General features: G+C 48.5%; 1 protein-coding gene across 1 annotated transcript in view; it reads left to right on the top strand.

Moving 5' to 3' along the window:
• Nucleotides 1-21,720, top strand: part of ZC3H3 (zinc finger CCCH-type containing 3) — a 191,900-nt gene continuing 170,180 nt past the window's right edge. The window contains exons 1-3 of the mRNA XM_063327655.1: nt 1-91; nt 2,545-3,958; nt 5,688-5,881. Of these exons, the coding sequence (XP_063183725.1) occupies nt 46-91; nt 2,545-3,958; nt 5,688-5,881 (1,654 nt within the window). The 5' untranslated portion in view covers nt 1-45. The remainder of the gene's footprint in view (nt 92-2,544; nt 3,959-5,687; nt 5,882-21,720) is intronic.

Below are 21,720 nucleotides of genomic sequence, written 5' to 3'. Positions count from 1 at the left end.
GCCGGCGCAGGGAGATGACGCGACGGTTGCGGGAGCTCTGCGGGGATGGAGGAGAGGGAGCGGCTGTGGCGGCAGATCCGCCTGCTGCAGGGTACGGCCGGGCCGGGAGACCGGGCCCCGGTGGGGGAGAACCTCGCTGGGCGGCTGCTGGGGGGAGTCCCGGGGATCCGGGGGGAAGGCGAGGGATCTGAGGGGACCCCGGAGTCCTGGGGGGGAGGAGAAGGCTGTGAGGGGGACCCCGGAGTCCTGGGGTTGGGGAGGGGAAGGCTGTGAGGGGACCCAGGGGGGAGAGGGAAGGGTGTGAGGGCACCCCGGGGTCTTGGGGAGCGGAGGGGGGGAAGCTGTGAGGGGACCCCGGAGTCCTGAGCGGGAGAGGAAGGCTGTGAGGGGATCCCGAAGTCCTGGGGGAGAGAGGGAGGGGTTTGAGGGGACCCCGAAGTCCTAGGAGGGGAGAGGAAGGCTGTGAGGGGACCCAGGGGAGAGAGGGAGGGGTGTGAGGGGATCCCGAAGTCCTGGGGGAGAGAGGGAGGGGTTTGAGGGGACCCCGAAGTCCTAGGAGGGGAGAGGAAGGCTGTGAGGGGACCCAGGGGAGAGAGGGAGGGGTGTGAGGGGACCCCGGAGTCCTGAGGGGGAGAGGAAGGCTGTGAGGGGACACAAGGGTGAGAGGGAGGGGTGTGAGGGGACCCCGGAGTCCCGGGGGAGAAGGGCAGGCTGTGAAGGGGACCTGGGGAAATAGGGACATGTTGTGAGGGGACCTGAAGGTGGGTGTGAGTTGGGTGGAACAGAGGGGACCCCGAGGGGGGAGGGGCTGAGGCCTGGGAGGGGCCTGAAGGGTGGGGGAGGTAGAGGGGACCTAGGTGGGGTAGGAGAAGGAGGGAGGTGGAGAGGACCCAGGAATGCCGGCTGGGCCAAGGCAGGGAGGGAACAGAGAGTGTTGGGGGGGTTTGGGAGTCCCCACCGGATGGAGGGAATCCCCACGCCACCGGCCCCTACAGGGTCTGTGACCCTCCTGGCTGGGGAAAGGGGGTGTCCCCTGCCCCGCAGTCCCCGCGGCTGGTGGCAGAGGGGCTGAATGTGCCCCTCGCCCTCTGTCCCTTGACTCCTCAGCGTGGTGGAGGAGGAGGGGAAATATATTTGCGTGCCCTTTCCTAGCTCTGGTGAGCATCAGCACTTATTCTTAGCAGTAACTCGCTCTATTTATAGACCCCAAGGTAATTTTTCCTCATTAGTAAGGCCACAAACTCCGCTTGGTCCTTGCGGGGGATCTGCCTCTGTCCAGGAGCTCCTATGTGGGAGGAGAATGTGGCCTTGCCTCCTCCAGGAGGGATCTGCTGACACTGCTCTTCCAGGAGCTCTGTCACTCCTCCTGTAGGAAAAACTTTTCTATGCTGACATGTGCCTAAAATGCTCAAAAATCCTTTGATAATCCCTTTTATTGAAAGGGTTTTATAAACGCTGACGCTTAACAAGCGCAGACCCTCTCTAATTGACATGTATCTGTTATCCAAGCGACTTCGTTAGTAGACCAAAGCACCGTGGAGGTGTGGTGGCTTGGCAGATGGATCTGCAGTGACTCAACAGCGAAGCTGGGGACGCCTTGGAGCCTCCTCATTGCTGCTTTAAAGAAGAAGAGCCATAAAGCTGGTGAAGGGTCTGGAGCACAAGTCTTATGAGGAGTGGCTGAGGGAACTGGGGTTGTTTAGTCTGGAGAAAAGGACGCTGAGGGGACATTTTATCGCTGTCTACAACTCCCTGAAAGGAGGTTGTAGTGAGGTGGGGGCCAGTCTCTTCTCCCAAGTAATAAGTGATAGGACGAGAGGAAAGAGCCTCAAGTTGTACCAGGGGAGGTTTAGATTGGATCTTAGGAAAAATTTCTTCACCGAAAGGGTTATCAAGCACTAGAACAGGCTGCCCAGGGAAGTGGTTGAGTCACCATCCCTGGAGGGATTTAAAAGATGTGTAGATGTGGCATTTAGGGACATGGTTTAGTGGTGAACTTGGCAGTGTTAGGTTAATGATTGGACTCGATGATCTTAAAGGTTTTCACCAACCGGAATGATTCTGTGATTCTGTGGTCTGTGTTGGAGCTGGCGATGGCTGTGCTGGGCTATGTGCATGAACAGATGAGCAGAGACTGCTCTGACAAGATATCTGGAAATAAAATTAGCATTTTTAAAAAATTAAGCTCCAAACCCAATAACTCAAGCATCCATTTTGGCACATAAAAAAGAGCATAAAGGGGCAAAAGGTGGCTGAGAGGAGTAGTCGGTGTTAACTAGTGTTAAGAGTCTGCAGGTGAGTCTGCGGTTCAGGCCTGCAAGTTGAGCTGTCCTGTGAAATAGCTTTTGTGACTGATTTTCCTGAGGGTTGAGGGAGATATTTGTTTTAAGTTTTTCCTTCCAGTGCCGGTTATCTGAAATGTGGCCTGTGTGAGCCTGCGTGGAGCAATCATCCTCACTGCAGCATGAGGAAAACCAGTGCTGTGATGCTGTCAAACTCCCGTGGGACTAGTGATTAACACAGACACTGTCGTCTTCTCCTTAGGTCTCATAAACGACCATAAAAACGCTCATGGGGACGCGCCGCGGACGCTGTCATCTGCACCACTGAGGTGGAACAACCCCCGCCAGCCTCCCTTCAGCAGGAGAGGGGCATTTTCGGCCAGGTACCCCCAGCAGGCTCCCAGGGATTTCCAGCTGCGCCAGGGTCACTCCTGGAGGAAAAAATACTCCCTTGTCAACCGGCCACCGGGATCAGCGTGTGATATTGGAAGTGGTGGAAGTGCCAGCACGTCTGGGGCTTTTGGAAGCCATGGGGACAGCCAGACACCTGAGCCACCAGAATCATCCCCAGAGAGACATGTGGACTTAACCACAGATGGTAATATAGTTGTGGGGATCCAGCTGCCACAGAGGGCTGGCCCGTTTGTAGATATGGAAGGTTTTGGTGATGTGGGTTCTTACTGTGAGTTTTCTGGGCTGAAAACGATGGTCACTGCTCCAGGTGATAGTAAAAATGTGAAAGAATCTCCGTACACGAGCCAAAACGAAGAGAGAAGACCCTCTCTCTCGGTTTCATTTAGTTCATCTCACCGGTTCGTGAGTTCAGCCTATGGGAGTGTGTCGGATAAGCCTAGAACAGTGCGTCTGGCCAGTGACATGACCAGGAGCTCCTCTGTCTCCTGTGGAAGCTCTAGTGAAAGCGCCGTAACACTGAAATCGGAGCCACAGCAGCCTTTGGTGTTGCCAGATCATGAGCCGGCTCAGCATTTGGCACGGACGAAGGCGGAACAGCCAGCACCAGGGCAGTCTAGTTGTGAGCAAGTCAGGGATGCTTTCAGAGAGCCAAAGGTGCTTGGAAATGGCGAGATGTGCTCTAGACCCACTCAGACTACGACTTTGGTGGTTGGAATGTCTCCAATGAAGAGCAGGTTTTCCATAGTCTCCAAAGCTCCTGGTCTCCAAAGAGCCGCCTCAACATCAGTCTCCAGCAAAGCTTTGAAGTTCAGGAAAACTAATTACACGTGGGTCGCAAACCCTGGTAAATGCTCTCGCACTGTGAAAAGATGGGTCAGCCCTAGAGCTTCTGAAAGTGCTAAGAAGGTTGCCGGTGGAGCAGACAGAGGTGCTAAACTATCGCCAAAAGCAGACTTGGGAGCAAAGCTGAAGAAATCAGGACTGCAGTCCAAACTGGGTGTTTCTCCTAGCAAGTACAAGTGGAAAGCCTCCAGCCTGCAGACCTCACCCTCCACCTCCAAATCAGCATTCAGGTGGCGATCTGAGGATCAGAAAAAGCCTCCAGCCCCCAACCTCCCTCAAGCTGGTGTGGCCCCACCTCCTCTGAGTGCTGCATCTGTTGGTCTCAGTGGGGCGAAATCCTCCTTCAACGAGGCCACTGCGCTGTCCAGTTATAAGGTGAAGAGTCGGACAAAAATCATCAAAAGAAAAGGAAGCTTGGGGTAAGTTGCTGGTTGTCTTCAGAGCGGTGTCGTTGCACTGGTCGTATTTTGTGACCATTGGCTTCACAGTAAGTTGTGTAAATTGTGGTATAAGTGAAATTCCAGTGAGGATTGTTGTATACTGGAATGTTTATTTGCCTTTCTCTTTCCAAATGTGGTGACTTTGTTCTGTCTGGAGACATCCCACTTTCCAGGGTTGGAAGACCTCAGGTTTTAATTGTTTTAGCAATCTGTGTAACTCTGACTTTAACCTTTCAAACAGAGCTGGATTTTCTTCTCATCTCCCATCCCTCTTCTCCGAAGACTTTGCCGCAGCCCTTAGGAGATTCCTCCTTGACCTGAATAACAGACTGATATTCAAAGGGCAGGAAATAACTGTCTTGATTTATTTTCAAACTCCCATAACCTTGTTGCGTTGAGGGCTGGGGAAAGGAGGGAGGAGTAGCTTGAGTTGCTGTTATCCTGTATGGTGTGTCCCTGTAAAGCATTGTACAGCCCCTGGGATGGAGCAGGGGCAGGAGGTGAGCTCTGCGTGCTGGGAAGAAGTGCTGTCTGTGATGTTCTGCTGGTACTTCCCTGGGGAGGTTACTGCTATCCACCAGTATCCCAAAACATTCTCTCTGAAGGCTCTCGCTCTTCCTTCTCCTTGTCAAGTGGGTGACAGATCTGTGGCTGTTGTAGCTACCTTGGGGGAACGCGCTGTGCCAGACCAGCAGATACTCCTGGGCTCTGTGGAGCAACTTCTCCCCCCTGACTGTGTGTGATAGGGACAGAGTACAATGGGAAGGTTGTAAACGAAGCTTGGCGGAAGGAAAAGGCGTGTGGGCCGAGTTATCTGCCAAAATGGTTTGTACCGGGCTGGGAGTCGAGGGGAAACAGATAAGAGATTGGGACCAAACTTTCTCTGAAAGCCGGTGTGTCAGTGAAGTGCTGCGAGGGCTTCGTTACGTTGTCCTCCCAGTGGGAAAGCTGTTCAGTGCTGCTTTTCTCAGCAGGGCTGGATGCAAGCCCAGCCTGTGCTGCAGGGAAGGGATACGCGGGATGGGGTGAGGGTTGGTGGCACAGCTGTGTGACCTCTGCCGCTGAACTCGGAAGTGTCCTCAGCGTAGCAGATGTGTGCTTTGGCTCCTTTCATGATGCAGTAACACCAAGCCTGAGCTCTTGAAAAATGAGGACTGCGGCCTAAATAACTGTTCCAAGGGATGCAGTGAGCTGGTAACACAGATCCCAGTTGAGGATCTAATGCCTTGATTCCTGCTTCTGTTTCCCAGATCCTCCGATCAACACTTCACCGCGGTTTTCCATCCTTGCCTTGTCCTCCTGCTTGGCTGGGGGATGCGTCTGTGGGTGGGTTGTTCTGGGAAGGTCATTGTGGAGTAAGGTGCTTGGAGAAGCTGGGATTGTTTTGGGATTTTTTGGCAGTCAGGGACATGAGACTCCCTTCACCTCACTAAAGCACAGCATCCTCTCCCCCCAACATCTGTTGAGGAGAAAGCAGAAGGGAATGAGTTGAGTTAGGCTGTCAGATACCTCTCTCCTTTGCCAGAAATTCATCACACTTGCCTATTTACTTGCAATTTTCAGTTCAGTGCTTCTTATTGCCCTTGGGTAGGGGAGCAGTGTGGAGCTTGGTGAGCCAGCTTCTCTTTTGAGCTCTGAGCAAGGGGACCAAATGTGTTTGAGTCACCTCTCTACTGTTTTTTAACTCTGTGGTGTTGCATCTTTGCAGTTCCCCAACAGATAAGAAGAACAGCTCCTCGCCTGCCACGCCTCTGAAAAGCCACTTCCATCTCAGGAAGAAAAACTCGCGAGGGAAACCTTCCGTGACGCCGAAACGCTCCTCACCCAAGGGCCTGGTGCAGATCACCAAGCACAGGCTCTGCAGGCTGCCGGCCACCAGGACGCAGGTCTCCACCAAGGAAGGTAGGAACAGCTGTCCCAAGGGGTGACCGTACTCACTGACTGCGTGACGGTGAAGTGGTTCCAACGGAGGCTCTTGGATTTGGAAATGGGTTACCAGCTCTTCTGGGCGCTGAAGCTGCTGGTGTTGGACCTGAAGGAAACATTGAGGAGTAGAAGTTTGGCTGGAGTAAGGCTTCTACCTTACCCCAGAGCTGTCTTGTGCCTTGACATCTCCAGACAAGGTCATTTTAAAGCTGCTTCTCGCTTTTAATGTGGGTTTGCTGGATTTACGGGCATGAAATAGGAAGGTGCTCAAGGAAGGAAGAGGATGGTAAAGGCAGTAATACATCCGTAATGATAATCTCTCTTTTGGCACTTGGCAAAAGCTGGTGCGTGTCATGAGATACTCCTCTAGCATCTACAGACCTACCTAATGCGCCTGTATCCCAGTGCAGTGTCTGTGGGCGTCTAAGTTTTGTATGTAATTTGCTTAAATTAGCAATAAGTGGAGGAGTGCTGGGTCCGTTGTGCTTGTGAATGGGTAGTTTGTGTCCGTGTTCTGCTGCCTTGGGTTGGCAATGGTCAGAGCAGGAATCAGATGCTTAGAGTTTGGAGAGCTGCACCTGTGCGCGCGTGAAACGTCTTTGTGATGTTTCTGGCTTGAAGTCTGGTTCTGCTGTTCAGTGGTGACGTTATCATGGACAAGTGGCTTCAACCCCCTGAGATTCAGTTTTCTCAAAACATATGAAGCGCGTTTTGCTTGTGTTCCTGCTCTGAGCTCGTTCACATATGGCAGGGTGGCCAGTGACACTGCGGTAGGCATCACTCGAGTCGGGAGGGCTGTTCGGGCCGTGACGTATCTGCGATCTGCCTCCAAACGTAAAGCTGTTGAGCCTGTTTTCGGGAAGACGCTTCTGTGGTTTCCTGCCCTGCGCTTCAACTACTGAGTTTACACATGTGATTATAGTAATTTTGCGTTCAGACAAATAGCTCTGCGTCAAGATGTTGCTGTTTTGTGACGGACGAAAAGACAAAAATGGAGGCTTGTAGTTCAGGGAAGGGAAAAGGTTTTTCTGGGAGGAGAAGAAAAAGATTTTTTCCTCTTAATGTGTGTGTTTGAGGAGGGGTTTGGAGGGATGGCGGGGGACGCTGGGAGGAGAATTTTGGATCTGGCGCTTTAGGATGCAGGCAGTAACTCATGGGAGAGGCAGGGGTAGGGAGAATAAGATGGGCCTTTGTGCAGTTGCATTGATAGTCCAGCATTCAAGCAGTCGTCTGACTTTGGGGCTGAGTCTTGCTCTGTTTAAGGAACTCACCAAACCTTTTGATGTCTGGAAAGGCACGAAAGATGCACCTCCAGGCACTGTGTTGGAAGTTTTTATGCAGTACCTGAAGACAGCATGTACAGTTGGAAGTCTCAGTTGAATTTGCACATTGGTTGCTCTTCTGTCATCTCTGAAACCAGAGGTGGTAGATACGGGACGTGGCCAGATCCATCTGTGATGGTGATGTGGGAGCATCAAGGCTTTTCTTCCTTGGGTGATGGTGATGTGGGGAACACAGCCCTTCAGCCTCCCAGGAAATGTCCACTGGGGCGAATTTAGGATTCACACCTCACAAGCTGCTTGTTGGGGACCTTTCTACACCATAGCATGTCCAGTGCAAGTCATCGAATAAATCTTTATGCTGTAAAGCTCCTTTTTAAAGATCTTGCTGTGCTTGCAGAGAGCCTGGTCTGAGCAGCTCTGGTGTAGGCTCTGAAGATACAGGGCAGTTTGGGTTGCAACAGCATTTTACAGGTGAGGAAATTGAGACGCTGCTGGTTACAGGGATATAAGCTGTTTGGGTGTTCCAGGAACAGACCTGAGTGTCCTGGTTTGAGGTAAAACAGAACCAATTTAAAAGCCTCTTCTACTGAACTGAACTCTTTGTAATTCATGGCGTATTGTCCAGATACGGTTCGCTCCCGGAGAGATAAGGCCTGATTGTTTATAATTTATGCCTAGGAATGGTATGCAGAGAGGTTCTTGCTTATACTTAACGCTTATTGCTATAACAACCAAGGTTAAACCAGATTCTTGCTCTCCATTTAGCCCTGTGTTTGTACCCGGGTTTCTGCAGAGCTGTTTGCTCAGCTGCGTGCGTCGTCGAGGAGGTGACAGCATTGAAGCTGCTGCCTTGGGAAGGCTCCTGGCACACATCGAAGCTCGCTCGACTTGGCAAACATCTCTTCTTTTTAGAAGCTGTCAGCAAAAATGCGTGCCCATCCAAAGTGAAACTTCATGTAGGTTAAGAATATACAAAATGGATCGAAATCTTCTGCCCCCCTGGGACCCTGACTGGCAGCTGCCAAAAGCCCGTGTCTTTTGGGAACGTATTCCAAATACTGTTTCCTTGATTCAAGGTAATGTTCCCATACTGAAAAGAGTTTTTATCTTAAACTGTGTAGGGCTGAAAATATGTAGATAGAGCAGAAATACAGTTGTGATCCTGGCTTTGATCAAAGTAGAAGTTGGGAAATAAAGACATTTAGAGAAAGTAGGGGGAAAAAAAATGGAAAATGGGTCTGGGAGTGACTTTGGGAGAGGAAGTAGTTCATTCCCCTCTCTAAAAGTGGATCAAATTATCAAACTGTTCCTGATAGATGCTAGGCAAGCCTAGCACAGACAAAACCCTAATTTATAAGAGTTGTGAGTTTTCTGTGTTGATGTGACTTAAGTTATTTTCCAGCTTGGATTTGTACACTTTGTGGTCTTAGCTCAGAAGCGTGGAAACAAGGATCTGCTTCGATAAAACTTGGTGACCGTGCCTTGTGGCTCTTTTTCTTTACAAACTGCAATACCTGTTGTAAAATATATCTTGATTTGGGTCTTAAAATGACTAAAACCAAAAGGAAATGTCCCGCCTGCCTTTTCTTGTGTATATGTGTTTGTGCACGTGTGAGATTGCTCTTCTTCACTTCATAAATGCCACAAATCCTTCTTTTCCCCATGCCTTGCTGTGCTAGTGGGAGCACAGACACCGATGCCTTAGACAGCAAATTAAAAATGCTTCCCCACCATAATTATGAAATGGCTTCTAAATTTCTTTCTTGCCTTCTGCAGCGGAGAGAAATTATACTCTGATAGATCCGCCATCATTTGGACTGAAAAATGGACTGGCAAGTGGTACTGGGATCCGTTCGCTTGAAGCTCTGGAAGGACTTCTTAGGCTGCCTTTCTCCTCCCCAGGGAGGAGGGAACAAGGTTGTTTCTGCTGTGTTTGCTGCTGCTTTGTGCAGCTTCTCTGCAGAGCTGAACTGAATACATCTTTCTGCCAGGAGGACTTTGCGCAGTTGAGATGTCTTGCTGGGTAGATTTTCTCCTGACATGGTGACTGTGAGAACTTGGTTGTTTGTCCCCTTCCTGGAGAGGTTCTCAAAGAGGCGACGCAACAGTGTAAGTCTGAAAGTTCTTGTAATCTTTTCTCTACTGCACTTTCAGGCTTTCCCCTCGCTGCTGGGACGTGAAATGCTGATATCAGAGGGGCAGATGGTTGCTGGTAATCTAACCTCTGTTGTACCATCATCTCGGGGGATCCCAGGGGACTTGGATTTGCTCCTTCCTGTGCCATCGGCAGCTCTGTGAGGCCGCTGCCGAGTGATGCACGGCTGCTTTGCTTCTCCAGTGTTAGCAGAGAAATTCAGCGAGAGTCTTGACGGCTTTGGAATTGCAAAATGAATTTTTGGCAGGGTTGGTGCTGTTTGCCGGGCATCTGGTTAAGGCTGAGGACTAGCAAGGTGCCTGCCCCACACGTTCCTGCGTTCACCTTCCTCTTGCCAGCAGCGGCCTTGCCATGGAGCGGCTAAGTCTAGTAGACCTTGACCCTTCATGCTCACCTTCATAACTAGCCTGTGGGTTTGGTTCCTTTGATTAGAATTGAGTTTATAGGTTTGAATCCCTTTAAGGCTTTTCTTTGAGAGGATCCAATCCCAGGCAGCGTATTTGCAGCTTAATGTGTTAAACTATTCTTATGCTCTGGGTTTCTACAGCTGTTGAATTATTGTTGTACTGTTCCTACATGTGCTAGGACTTTTTTTGGCTAAGATGACAGGTATGGCCTAGTACAAAGAGGTTGTTAGATGCTGGATGGGGCAGGGACATTTTCAAGGCAGCATCCCATAATCTGATGAGAGAGCCCAATCACTGATAGCGCTTGGAGCAGCTCAGACATCATTCCCGTTTGGTGCCCCTAGATGTATAATTTTGTGGTAGTTGTCTTCTGGTTTTACAGCAGTCCTATGGTGAGCTGGGATTAAGCGAAGGCTTGTGGGGGTTGAATTCCTGGCTCTCGGGTTCTCCGAGAAGGTTTTGGGAGGCTTGGTTTTATTTCTCTCTGCTTGTGCGAAGTGGGGGTATTAATCGGTGTTTATTCTTGCTGTTTCTTGCAAGACACGTGTGAGGGAAATCGGTGGGATACAGAGATGTTACTGGGAGCCTCTGGGAGCAGAGTGAGGCATGAATGGAGCAGTGAGGCTGATGTTAACTCTCTGGCTTGATGCTGAAGCAACACCCATTGCCTCTCTTGCTGGGAGTGGACTGGTGACAGTCCTGGGCCAGCTGAGGGACTTACCGCTGATTAGTTTCCCTGGATATGCATGACACCCAGCTAACAAATGGATGCAAAAGCTGCATGGTTCGTGCCAGGTTTGTGATCTGCCTGCATGGATACAGTCGCGCTGGAGCCTGGGCCCGATGGGTGCCAATGCCGAGTGGGCACCCAGCACGCCTGTGTCCCCAGGGAGCTGCAAGATCCCGTGCCAGGGCTGAGGACAGAAGGACAGCTGGGGAGGACCGTGCCCTGCTTCACGTACTGCAGCATGGGTGCAAAAAGCTGGGTCAGCCCCTTCCTTCCCTGCTGATGTGGGCAGCGGTGTGACACAGCTTTGCTGTTTTCTTGTTTGCCCTGTTAAACAGGCTTTTGACATTCGTGGCACGAGCTCTGCGGTATGTACCGAAGGCAGAGGCGTTTGTCCTGCCTTTCCCAGATTGGGTAACAGAAAGCTCTGTCCGTCTCCCGACTCTCCAATTCCCTTTTCGCACCCAAAAGGACTTGTTTGATCTCATGCAGTGGGGCAGCTCTTCCAGCCACCGTTGAGACTTGGTTTCACATTGGTGTCTCCTGGTAGTCTGTATTCAGAGGCGCTTGCCTCTCTGGGAATCACTGCGTTTCCATTTAAGGATCAGTGATTGTACTAGAGAGAAAAGGGAAAGTAGCAGAGCGGTAGCAGTTCTCTTGTGATTATTTGGGCTGCTCTCATGATGAGTGTTACACCTGCAGCTGTTATCAATTAACTCCAAACTGCTCATCTGATTAAGTGGAACATTTAATAACTGCTCAGAAATTGGGGTATGCCCCAAATTGAAGTTGCTCTGGTGGGATGGTAGAGCGGCGAAGCATTTCTAATTCAGTTAATGGCCTGTTCATCCAGGTATTTTAAGGGAGGGTTTGTGCTGGGGCAGAATGTGTGTGTAGGAGGAGCTCAAGAGCTTGGCCAAAGCAAAGAGTAGTAGAAAGTGTTCTGTTGCTCAGCGGAGTCAAATTAATGTTGATAAAATAGCCTTTAGATGTTGGACTTCTTGGCCACTTAGTACCTAATATTAATGTGCTATTAATATTAAAGCATTCCTTTTTTTTTTTCCTTTCTTCCCATTTAAGTTCTTAGGCTCTTTTTGGAGGTAAGGAGAACTTGGAGATAGTTGTTTTGCTGGGAGTTGCCTCTGGTGTAGATAAGACAGTTGGGATCTGAATCAGGGATCTGCTACTAGAGGCATAAAAGGCAGCGGTTGCTTCTCCCCTTATCCAGGGAAAAGCTGGAGGACCAGAAAGGATCATCCGGCTGCTGAATATGGTCCTCAGGCCACTGGTGTCACTGTGTTGCGTATAAGTAATACAGTCCTCATACTACAATCCCTTTTCGGATGCAAGAAGCAGGGGGAGGCTGGCTGGTAATTAAGATGTGGGTGGAATTTCCACGGATGGCAATTCCCCCAGCCATCTTGCTTTTTTTTGGCATCTGAACCAAAGGGTTTGATTTGGAGGATAAATACTGGGCTCCTGCTCTGTCATTTGCCGAGTAACTTTCCTGCCAATAAGGGTATGTTGTAATTATGTTGTCTAAATGGCAAATGTCTAGCTGGAATTGGCTTTCTGTTGCTTATTTGTTACAGCAAATGGCCAATATAATCAAATCGTGGTGCGTACGGTGGGACAACGCCGCTTCCTGCAGCGCTTTTTGGCCAATGTGCTGTCCCATTAGCTTGGGCAGCCTTTATCCGCCTTCTCCAAACTGGAGATGGGGTTATTCCCAAAAGTGTACAGGCGTGATCTTTTTATCACCGGTTTTAAAGCAGAAAAAACAACAACTTCTATGTGAGGTTTGACTAATGCAGATGCGATGGCGGAGGAATGTGCCCGCTCCTCCTGTACTACAAGTCCTGTGTGGATGCAGGAATCCCCCGTTTCCCAAGAGCCTTTTACTCCCAGCTCTTGCCGGTTGCCTGTTTGATGTCTTGCAGGATGAGGCCCTTTCTCAACTCTTGTTTTTGATGAAAGGCAGGTGAGTAAGTGCTTGCAGTCGTGAACCTTTCCTCACCCTTGCAAAAAAATCAATGCTGTTGCCCTCCTTGGCTGCCGCAGCTCTTGTGTGATGCCGTTGTGCTGGTTAAGGGTTCACCCTGCTCAGGCATTCGGCATGACAGCAGTGTCGTTTCTTATTCCCCTGGCTTTTTCTCTAGGAAAAACTAGAAGTAAGTGCTGAAAATTAAGATTTTTATTTTTTAATTTCTTTCAATGTCAAAGGTGAACATTGATGGGCTGGACATATGGATGGGGAGCTGCTCCATGCATGTTTGCCACATGTCCGGCACGGAAGCGGTGGCTTTACGGTACGCTCCGACAAGGAGGAGAATTGGGGATTTTGGGGAGTCTCTTGTGCCGCCCTTCCGTCCCCGCAGCCCTGCAGAGGGCACTCGTGCCCCTTGCATCTCCCCGGTCCACCTTTTTCTGGTTATTGATGGCCTAATTTCGTCTTTATGTGAAAGAAAGCAGATATCAAGTAATTTGCAGCAATAACCTGCTAATGCTGGGCCAGTATCAAAACTCCCATGTTCATTTCAAGTGGCAGATAAAACACTAATATATAATTATCCTTGCAAATTGGATTGTTTTAAATAACCAAAAGGCTATGGCCAGGAGAAAACTATCCCATTTCCCTTGAGTTACTATTGCAGTGTAATTGCTGCGTTCAATCAATTTCCTTGGCATTAGAAATTCCATCACAATCAACATTAAGCTTTATTCATTGTGATGGCTAAGAGCCGGGCCATTTCTCCTCTTTTCCTTAACTGGCAAAATTAATCAGGGAAAAGATTTTAAACATTTACCCGTGCGAAAGAGGTCAGCTCTGCCACTATATTGCTCAGCAGATAAGGGGGCTAATAAAAAGAAAATTGAATTACTAATGATCGCCAGGAACAGAGTATATAAAACCTGGCAATCGCCCGGTTCAGGAAAAAGGAGAATCAATTTTCTTCGGACAAGGTGCGCTCATTTTTTATTTTGGCGCATATTATCAGCAATTTAATTTGAAAGCGCATAAACAGGAGGAAACAGTTAGAAAATAATGAGCCTGAAGGTGTAAAATGCTGCAGGATATATGCTGTACACAATTTATTTGGCACAACAGATAATCACTTTAATTGAATTCAAAACTGCATTGTTCAGCAGCAGTGCGGGCTGCCCGCCTTGCCCGGGGGGATTACAGAATATTACAAAGATGCCGGCAAGAGGCTCCTCGGTGTCTTTTCCCCTCCGTAATGTCCCCTTCCAGGCAGGACTTCTCAGCCGTGTGCCCGGGATTGCTTAGGCACAGTCACAGCTGGCTGAAAGCAGAAGATGCAGGAAGCGAGAAGCAGATTTCTCTGGGGACCTTTCCTTAGTGTAGCGCTATGTGTATTTATTTCTTAAATAATTTGGCGTCGGATGGTTTAGTGCAAGATCATCGCGTAAGCATGCAGGACGGAAACTGGTTGTGTCGTCTTCTGCTCCAGATGAACTTATTTCGCTGGCGTCCCAACTGAACCTCCCGAGTTAAAAGCTTAGTGCCCTCCTCCCGCTCGGAGTGATCTCCTGGTCCGCATATTAAACTAGTTTTTAACTAGTAGCTTTTGGATTATGCCGGGGAGAGGTGGGTGGCGGGAAAGAGATGCTTTTGCTGTGGCGGGTCGGGGCGATTGTCACGCGAGGAGCTGCGCTGCGAGGGATCTCACTCCGGCTGTGCCGTGGGGGTTCCTCCTTTCGTTTCTTTTGTTCTTTGGGCTGGGAGAGTGGAGTGGACTCGTGCCAGGGTGGGAATAATACCGTTACTCAGCACTTTGCCTTTTCAGAGCACTTTGCAGGCATTAACTAATGAAACGGTGGTTGGGTGAGGTGGTACAGGAGGGGCCGCGTTGCCGTCTCCACCGACCGCGTGCCTTAGCAAAGGAAGCCAAATAGATGGGCAACCGCAGCAATGACCAGAGTGTGGCCAGGGCAAGAGTAAATTTTGACCCTATCCTTGGTTGCATCCGCTACATGTGCAGCTAGGACACTAGTTTTTGTGTTTTCCCCCCTTTAAAGTAGTCCTTTCCTGCTTATCTTTGCCTTTCTCATGCTCCAGATTGAGATAAGACAGGGGTTTGTGTTACCAGTTTCCTGCTTGTCCTCTCTTGCCACCACCATCGTTAAGGCTGGCTTTTCTGAATGTGCTGAATAGAAGGAAATCCTGTTTGTATTTGCTTCTTTCCAGAGAGAAATTCCGTAAGGATTCCTTCCTAAGACCCGCTTCACCCTGGCACCTGCAGAAGAGTTTCTACAACTCTTTAATTTCAATCAGAGTGATGTTCACCTTCCAAAAAAATTCCCTAAACCTTAATTTCTCTTTGCCCGATAACATGAGCGGTGTGGTACGAGGGTCTTGGGACGGAAAAAGGCTGGCGGCAGAAGTGGAAGGAGCTGGTTTGCATTACTCGTGCCCAGGCGAGTGCAGAAAGTAAACGGGGCGTAAATGGTGAGGAGTAAGTTATGGCTGGCATCTGAATGCTCAGCTGCTGTTAATTTTATTGACACTGGGTGTTTGTATCCCTCTGGCAGCTTTGAAAATCTCAGCAATGGATTTTATACCCTCTTCTATTTTTTTTTTTTTTTTTTTTTTCCTTCTAAAGTGAAGGCCAGTGAGTAAATATGGGGAGATTCCCGTTGGGGCACTCTTGTGGTTGGTTTTTTATTATTATTATTTTTTTAAGGTGTATTCCTTGCTTCATTTTTTTTTTTTTAAACTTTCAGTGAATCGCATAAAGTGTTGCCGCTGTTTGTGAGGTGCCATCTCAGATCACGTTACGTATGAGTTAAGCCGGTGTGTGATGTCTCTCTTACGTCTTATTAGAAGGAGTCGGAGGCGGTGATCCCTGCCCTCGAAGGAAGCCTTGTATCGTACTCAGCACTGCTCAGGACCCCTTAGAGTTCCTCACGTCTTCTCTTCTCTGCTCCGTCATCAGTCTCGTCTTTCGGAGCAGATCCTTCCTAACTTATTCCAACCCTTGGCAGGTTCACCGCTCGAGGCCAGCAAGGCTAATGTCATCGCGCTGCTGTACGTAGGTTTGACCTTGCTCATAAATCATGACGTTGTCAGGTCTCGCTTTCGCTGCCTTGTCCTTGGGAGCCAGGGGTGGAGTGTGGCTGGCGAAGGGGCTGCTCGCTCCTTCGCAGTAATTGGGAAAAGTTCACATACTTGGCTTTTTGCCGGCTCCAGTTACGTCAGTGTTCGTAAGTAACGGTTTTGGGTTTCTGGCTTTACTTGGCATTTACAGGTGACTTGTCCCAAGCTGCAAGAGGAGCTGTAGGCAGCCAGCAGCGGGGATTCTGTTTTCAGAGCCCTCTTTTAAAAATAACAGGCTGCTTCGAGCGAGGGAAGTCAGCCTTGCTGACCGAGGAGGTGTCACCATGTGGACAGCCGCCTTCTCCTCAGCGCTTGGCTCGAGCGCTTCAGTGTTTGGGTTTGGGGTCAGGTAAAATAACGTCTGCGATGGGGGAACATCCAGACTGAAATGTGTTGGAGATGTGATCTGCAGGTGGTAGTGTGCAGATTTAGATTAGATATTAGGAAGAAATTCTTCACTCTGAGGGTGGTGAGCCCTTGGCCCAGGTTGCCCAGAGAAGCTGTGACTGCCCCATCCCTGGAGGGGTTCAAGGCCAGGTTGGACGGGGCTCGGAGCAACCTGGGCTGGTGGGAGGCGTCCCTGCCCATGGCAGGGGGTTGGAACTGGATGATCTTGAAGGTCCCTTGCCACCCAAACCAGTCCATGATTCTATGAGTGCAAGGTGCTCCTTGCGAGGGTATTAGACCTGTAGATAAATCTCTGCCAGGGATAAAGATGTGGACCAAGCGATGAGGATCTGGGGAGCAGCAGGTGATGGCATAGAAAACCACTCTGCTCTTCACGTAGAGTTGCATTAAATTATTCTTAATTTCTGTGTCTGCTTTCTCCTTTTTCCTGCAGAATTCAAACTGCGTGCTCAATTTAACGTTGAAAATCACCTCTCAATACCTGTCTCCTGTCTTTCAGAGTGTCTCCCGTACCCATGTGCAGTGCCAGCTACCATTTGATTGTGAAATTCTGTTAGTAGCAAGCAGCTCTTTGGGGAATAGTATATTTATATGCTAACAGGAAAAATATTTGGCTTTGGGGATGCGTGACATCCTTTCATTGGCAATGACCCTTGGTATTTTCAAGTCCAAGGGGGGCTTTTCTAAGAATTCAAACCTTTCAGGGACGGCGGGATGCAGAACAAAAATAGAAAAGAAAAAGAAAAAGGGGGGGGGGGGGGGGAGAAAACAGAGCAGTAGGTCTTGGCGCAGCGGTATGCGCTTCTCGCTCGTCCTCCTGGGGCTTGTGGCATGCCACTTTTTGGCGAGTGCCTGTAACCTGTTACTCCAAATAGCACATCCTCAGATGAGGGTGGCACGGTGTAATTTCGGTCATCGGTGCTTGTTGAATGCTGGATGTCTCTCCTTGCCGTTATTTTTTTTTACGGTGAAGCCGGTATTCAGTGCTGGAAGGGCAGAGAGTTGATAAAAGGAAGTTGGTAAAAGATAAAGAGTCTGCGTTTATAGCTTGTGCTACTAAAGAATAGAGGCTGGACGTTGTTGTGCCGACTTTACGAATGCAGAGCGTGTGATTTCTTTGCTGTTTGGGATATTTTTTTTGTTCCGAGTGGTTGAACGCTGCAAACCTTGCTTGTAATTCTGAGCGGGGTTAGTCCCTCGCTTGTCCCTAGCGAGCGCTCGCGTGAAGGCGTTTGTCTTCGTCTGTCCGCTCAGGCTGCGTACTGAAGCTTTTCAAATGCTTTTCAACCCGTCTGGCTCTACCTGCTGCTCCGAATTGAGCCGAATTTCTGTGCTGCTGCCTCTTATCCCCTTGGCTGTCTTTTCTTAGGTTCTTAAAGTAAAAATAAGAAAAATAAAAGTGGGAGTTTAAGGCACTTGGAGGGGGGAAAAAAAAAAAGCCTCTGTAACTGGAAGCTTGACAATGAATTTCTTTTCTTTTTCCCTTTTTTGTTTCCTCCTTCTGCTGTTTTCTTTCAACTAATGCACAAACTGACTGAAGGTGTCCCCGGCACGGTCACAGTTGAAATTACTGATGTTTCCCGTGCTGTGAACCGATGCCTGCGCGGATAATCGGAGGATCCTCCGCAGCGCTGTCAGGACTCCCCAAATCCCGCCCCAGCAGATGCTCCGCTCCCTGTAAAAGCTGGGTAGGTTTCTCTGTTCTGCTTTCTGCTTCCCGTTCTTCTCCAAATCCCTGTTTACAAGTCTTTTTATTACTATTTTTTTCAATTTTCTTTTGCAAACACTTCCCACTTGATTTTCCTAGTAGCAACTCACAAGCTGCGTACGGAGATTCCTCTCTATAGCTGCTGAGCTGAGTTAGAAGCCGTTCATTCGAGGACTTGCCTGTTCATTTTGTGTGCTCTACAAAGCGATATAAATGAATAATACCCCTCAGAATACGTAACAGATGCATAAGTGCACCTGGGGTAAGTGCTTTGTGGACTTGACAACATCTCACGAGTCCTACAAAACCGTGCTGTTGCAGCAGCTTTGTCAGTTTCAAGTTTCTGCTTTAGTGTAAAGGATGGGGGAAACACGTTTACTTCAGTTGTCAACGGGAATTTTGCTATTGCCCGCGGGAAATTTGAGTTTGAGGCACGTTTCATCCTCCCTTATGCCTCTCTCTAATCCCCACGCGTGCAGTTTTTTGCCAGACTTCTATTTTGGATAGTGCTTGGGGTTGTTTTGAATAGCATTGAGGAAGGGTGTTGTGTGGGCGTACCGACACGGCCACTGAACTGTGGGTCCAGAGCTGTTCTCAGAACTGATCCTATGTGTTATTAGCCCTTAAGCCTGCCCTCGGGGGGGTCTCCAGTGGAAAAGGGCATGAGCATACTGGGAGCCTTAATGTGGGCTATGAACTCCTGTGTTGGTCACGGTGGCAAAGTGCGTGCTCTTTCTCACTGCACCGGTAAATGTCCTGGGACATCTTGTCCTTGTGTGGGACAGAGAGTGCCCAGGCAAGTATGTGTCAGTGGGTGGGATGTGCCATCTTTCAGCTTTTCCTTGAAGAACCTCCCCAAAACACGTGAGGTCTCTGCAGTAAAACAAACAAGCTGGGGTGTGTTGGCTTGGGTAAAAAACCAAAGAGCTCTTCTGAAAAATCAGTAATGACTGAGCTTAGAATCATAGAATGGTTAGAATTGGAAGGGACCGAAAAGACCATCTAGTTCCAACTCCCCTGCCATGGGCAGGGACACCTCCCACTAGACCAGGTTGCTCCAAGCCCCATCCAACCTGGCCTTGAACCCCTCCAGGGATGGGGCAGTCACAGCTTCTCTGGGCAACCTGGGCCAGCGTCTCCAGCTTATTGAAAGGTGCAACGCTGCTGTGTAGCAAATGGCTTCTGATTACAGGAGAGAAGCACCCACGTTTTATGGAAAAGCAAGGGAAGGTCCAGCTCAGGAACCGTGATGAGAAGGTCCGAGGTGGTACCAGCCGTCTCGGGGCAGCCTGCCTTCAGTGGAGGCGCTGTAGAGCTTCATGCATCGTAGGATGCTCTGGTGCATCTCCTGGTAGCCTCAACTATGAGCTTTTTTGGGGTGACAAGGGCATACTTGAGTCAAAGGGCACAGATAGCACAGCTTCAAATAGTACTTATTGGAGAGGGGAAAAAAAAAAAAAAAGAGATGAACTCTCTCCTGAAGAAGAGAGCAACCTCTCACCCAAATGGTGTTTTTTCTTGACTGGGTCACGGTGATTGGGTTGATTGGTGAGCCTAATCTAGCGATGATGACTTTGAAATGGTTTCCTTGCAAGGCAGTTGTTTGCTCGGTTATTAGGAAAGCGAGGTGCTTGGTGGGGAAGTGTCCGTTATCACGAGAAAAATCAAAAGGAGATTTGATAGGGTGAAACAAGTTCATCAGAGATACTGGTCTGTGTCTATATATGTGTGTATGTGTTTTTAAAATAAGATTTACTCTACTATCTCAACATTAACTGGGGCATTTTACAGTGCTCCCCTTCTGTGAGCTTCCGCGATCCATCATTTCCCTGCCGGCGTGCTGTAGTGGCTGTTAGATTTTACTACACCAAACACTGTAAAAGGGCATTAGAGCAGTTAAATCTGGAGTCTTGCTTTCATAAGGAAAAAGAAAATGCTGAATTAGGCAATGGAAAAGGCAACCACAGCGATACTTTAATCTTGCATAAATTATCAGAAGAGTCAGAGGCTAGCAATTTTATGTATTGTTATAGCTCTGCTAATTAATTATTCCAGAATAATCGATGTTTAGAAGAACCAAAGTTTGGTCCTTTTCTGTCTTAATGGACTATGGTATTTACTTTCAATATGGCAGTTGTATTTATTTTTTTTTTCTGATGTGGTAACGCTTTAATTTTACACCACACCACCTCGCCCCTCCCCCACCCCAACCATGGGGTTAATGGACTAGCTTTCCTAAATATGTACGGTCTAAATGATAACCAAACAGGGAAATATTATTCCACAAATTGTCAGTGGGAGTTGTTGGCTTTGGAGCGAGACATTCCTGACGTCCAGGGTAAGTTGAGTCTCCACCATGAATATTTGAAGGATGAGGTGCTCTAAAGAAGCAGAGGGATTATTTAAGAGGCTATAAAACGGTCTACAAATCGAGATGAAATGGTCAACACGCTGGGAAGATCTGTGCAACTGGAATGAGTAAGTTGATATATTTATATTTTTAAATAGATGGTGAAATTCTGGCCCCGTTGACATTATCTGGCCTTAAACTCTTACCCTTATGCTTCATGATATGTGTATTTTAAACCCTAACGTTTACTGTGGCTCATCCCGGGGCTCGAGTAATGACATGAGCCAGGTTTGTATCTCTATTCATATAGAGAGATGCAGATACGTACAGATACATAGGGAAGTGAGCAGGGGAATTTGGTAAATTGTGTTATATTAACATTGCTATGTTAACATTCTGGTAATCTGAGAGAATTCCCAACATTTATTTGATTTCTGAGTTAGGGATCAAACTAAAGACAAATTCCACTCATGGAAAATTGAAGTAGAAACCTTTCAGAAGTGGAACAGCGGGACTTGTTGTCATGTAAATAATTTCTTGACAGTTGGATTGTTTTCTTAATGTCATGCTTTGTAAAGGGTAAGCAGCAGATCACAAGACAAGAAGAGGTCTCTGCCAGCTCATTAAAAAAAATGTTTTGCCCTTTTAGCATCCTTTCTTCATACTTTTTTTCATCTTTCAGCGGTGCTTTGGCATGTGTCGTTTGGGGGGACCACCTTGCAGAATGGTGGTGTTGACTGTCTTGGAGCACTTTCTTCTCTCATCGTCTTATCGGAAAGTGGAGGGAGACGGCTAAGGGATGTCTGGAAAAGAAAAAAATGAAGATTAGAGAGGATGATCAGGGCTGTTATCGTTGAGATCAAAGAATCGTAGGTTTGGAAGGGACCTCTGGAGATCATCTAGTCCAACCCCCCTGCCAAAGCAGGGCCACCTAGAGCAGGTTGCACAGGAACACGTCCAGGCGGGTTTTGAATGTCTCCAGAGACAGAGCCTCCACCACCTCTCTGGGCACTCTCTTCCAGTGCTCTGCCACCCTCCAAGTCAAGAAGTTCCTCCTCATGTCTAGATGGAACTTCCTATGTTCAAGTTTGTGCCCATTACCCCTTGTCCTGTCTCTGAGCGCCACTGAAAAGAGCCTGGCCTCATCCTCCTGACACCCATGCTTTAAGTATTTATGTAATTAGATGTACATTAGATGTAATTAATTAATTGGATGTAATTAAATATTTAGTATTTAAATCATGTCTGATGTTTGCCTGGTGATAGTTAAGTCGGGATCCTTGCTTTGGGAGGGTATATTGAAAAAAAAAAAAGTAAGTACTTTGCGTGTTGCAATGTAGGGAGCAGTTGAGCCTATGGCTCGTCCTGGTACTAGTTTCTAGACTTGGCAAGTTGTTATCAACTTTCTGCTTAGTTTTGAATGTTCTATTTGATAGAGATTATCTTTCTCTGAATGGTGGAATTGCAGAGATCTGCACATCAACGTGTTCGTCTCTTTCTGGAGAGTTTACGATTCATGTTTGCAAAGGACTTCAGATCCCATAAACTCGGTGCCTTGAAACGGAGCTTAGGAAACCTGTAAATGCTGAAGTCCCAAAGTCCTTGGGTAGCGTCCACCTGACCCAGTGCTCTGGGAAGCAACTGGTTCAGTAGTGGCT

This window comes from Chroicocephalus ridibundus, chromosome 2, assembly GCF_963924245.1.
Source record: "Chroicocephalus ridibundus chromosome 2, bChrRid1.1, whole genome shotgun sequence".
Taxonomy (NCBI): domain Eukaryota; kingdom Metazoa; phylum Chordata; class Aves; order Charadriiformes; family Laridae; genus Chroicocephalus; species Chroicocephalus ridibundus.
The sequence above is the reverse complement of the archived record's forward strand: the minus strand, read 5'-3'. Positions and strand labels throughout refer to the sequence as shown.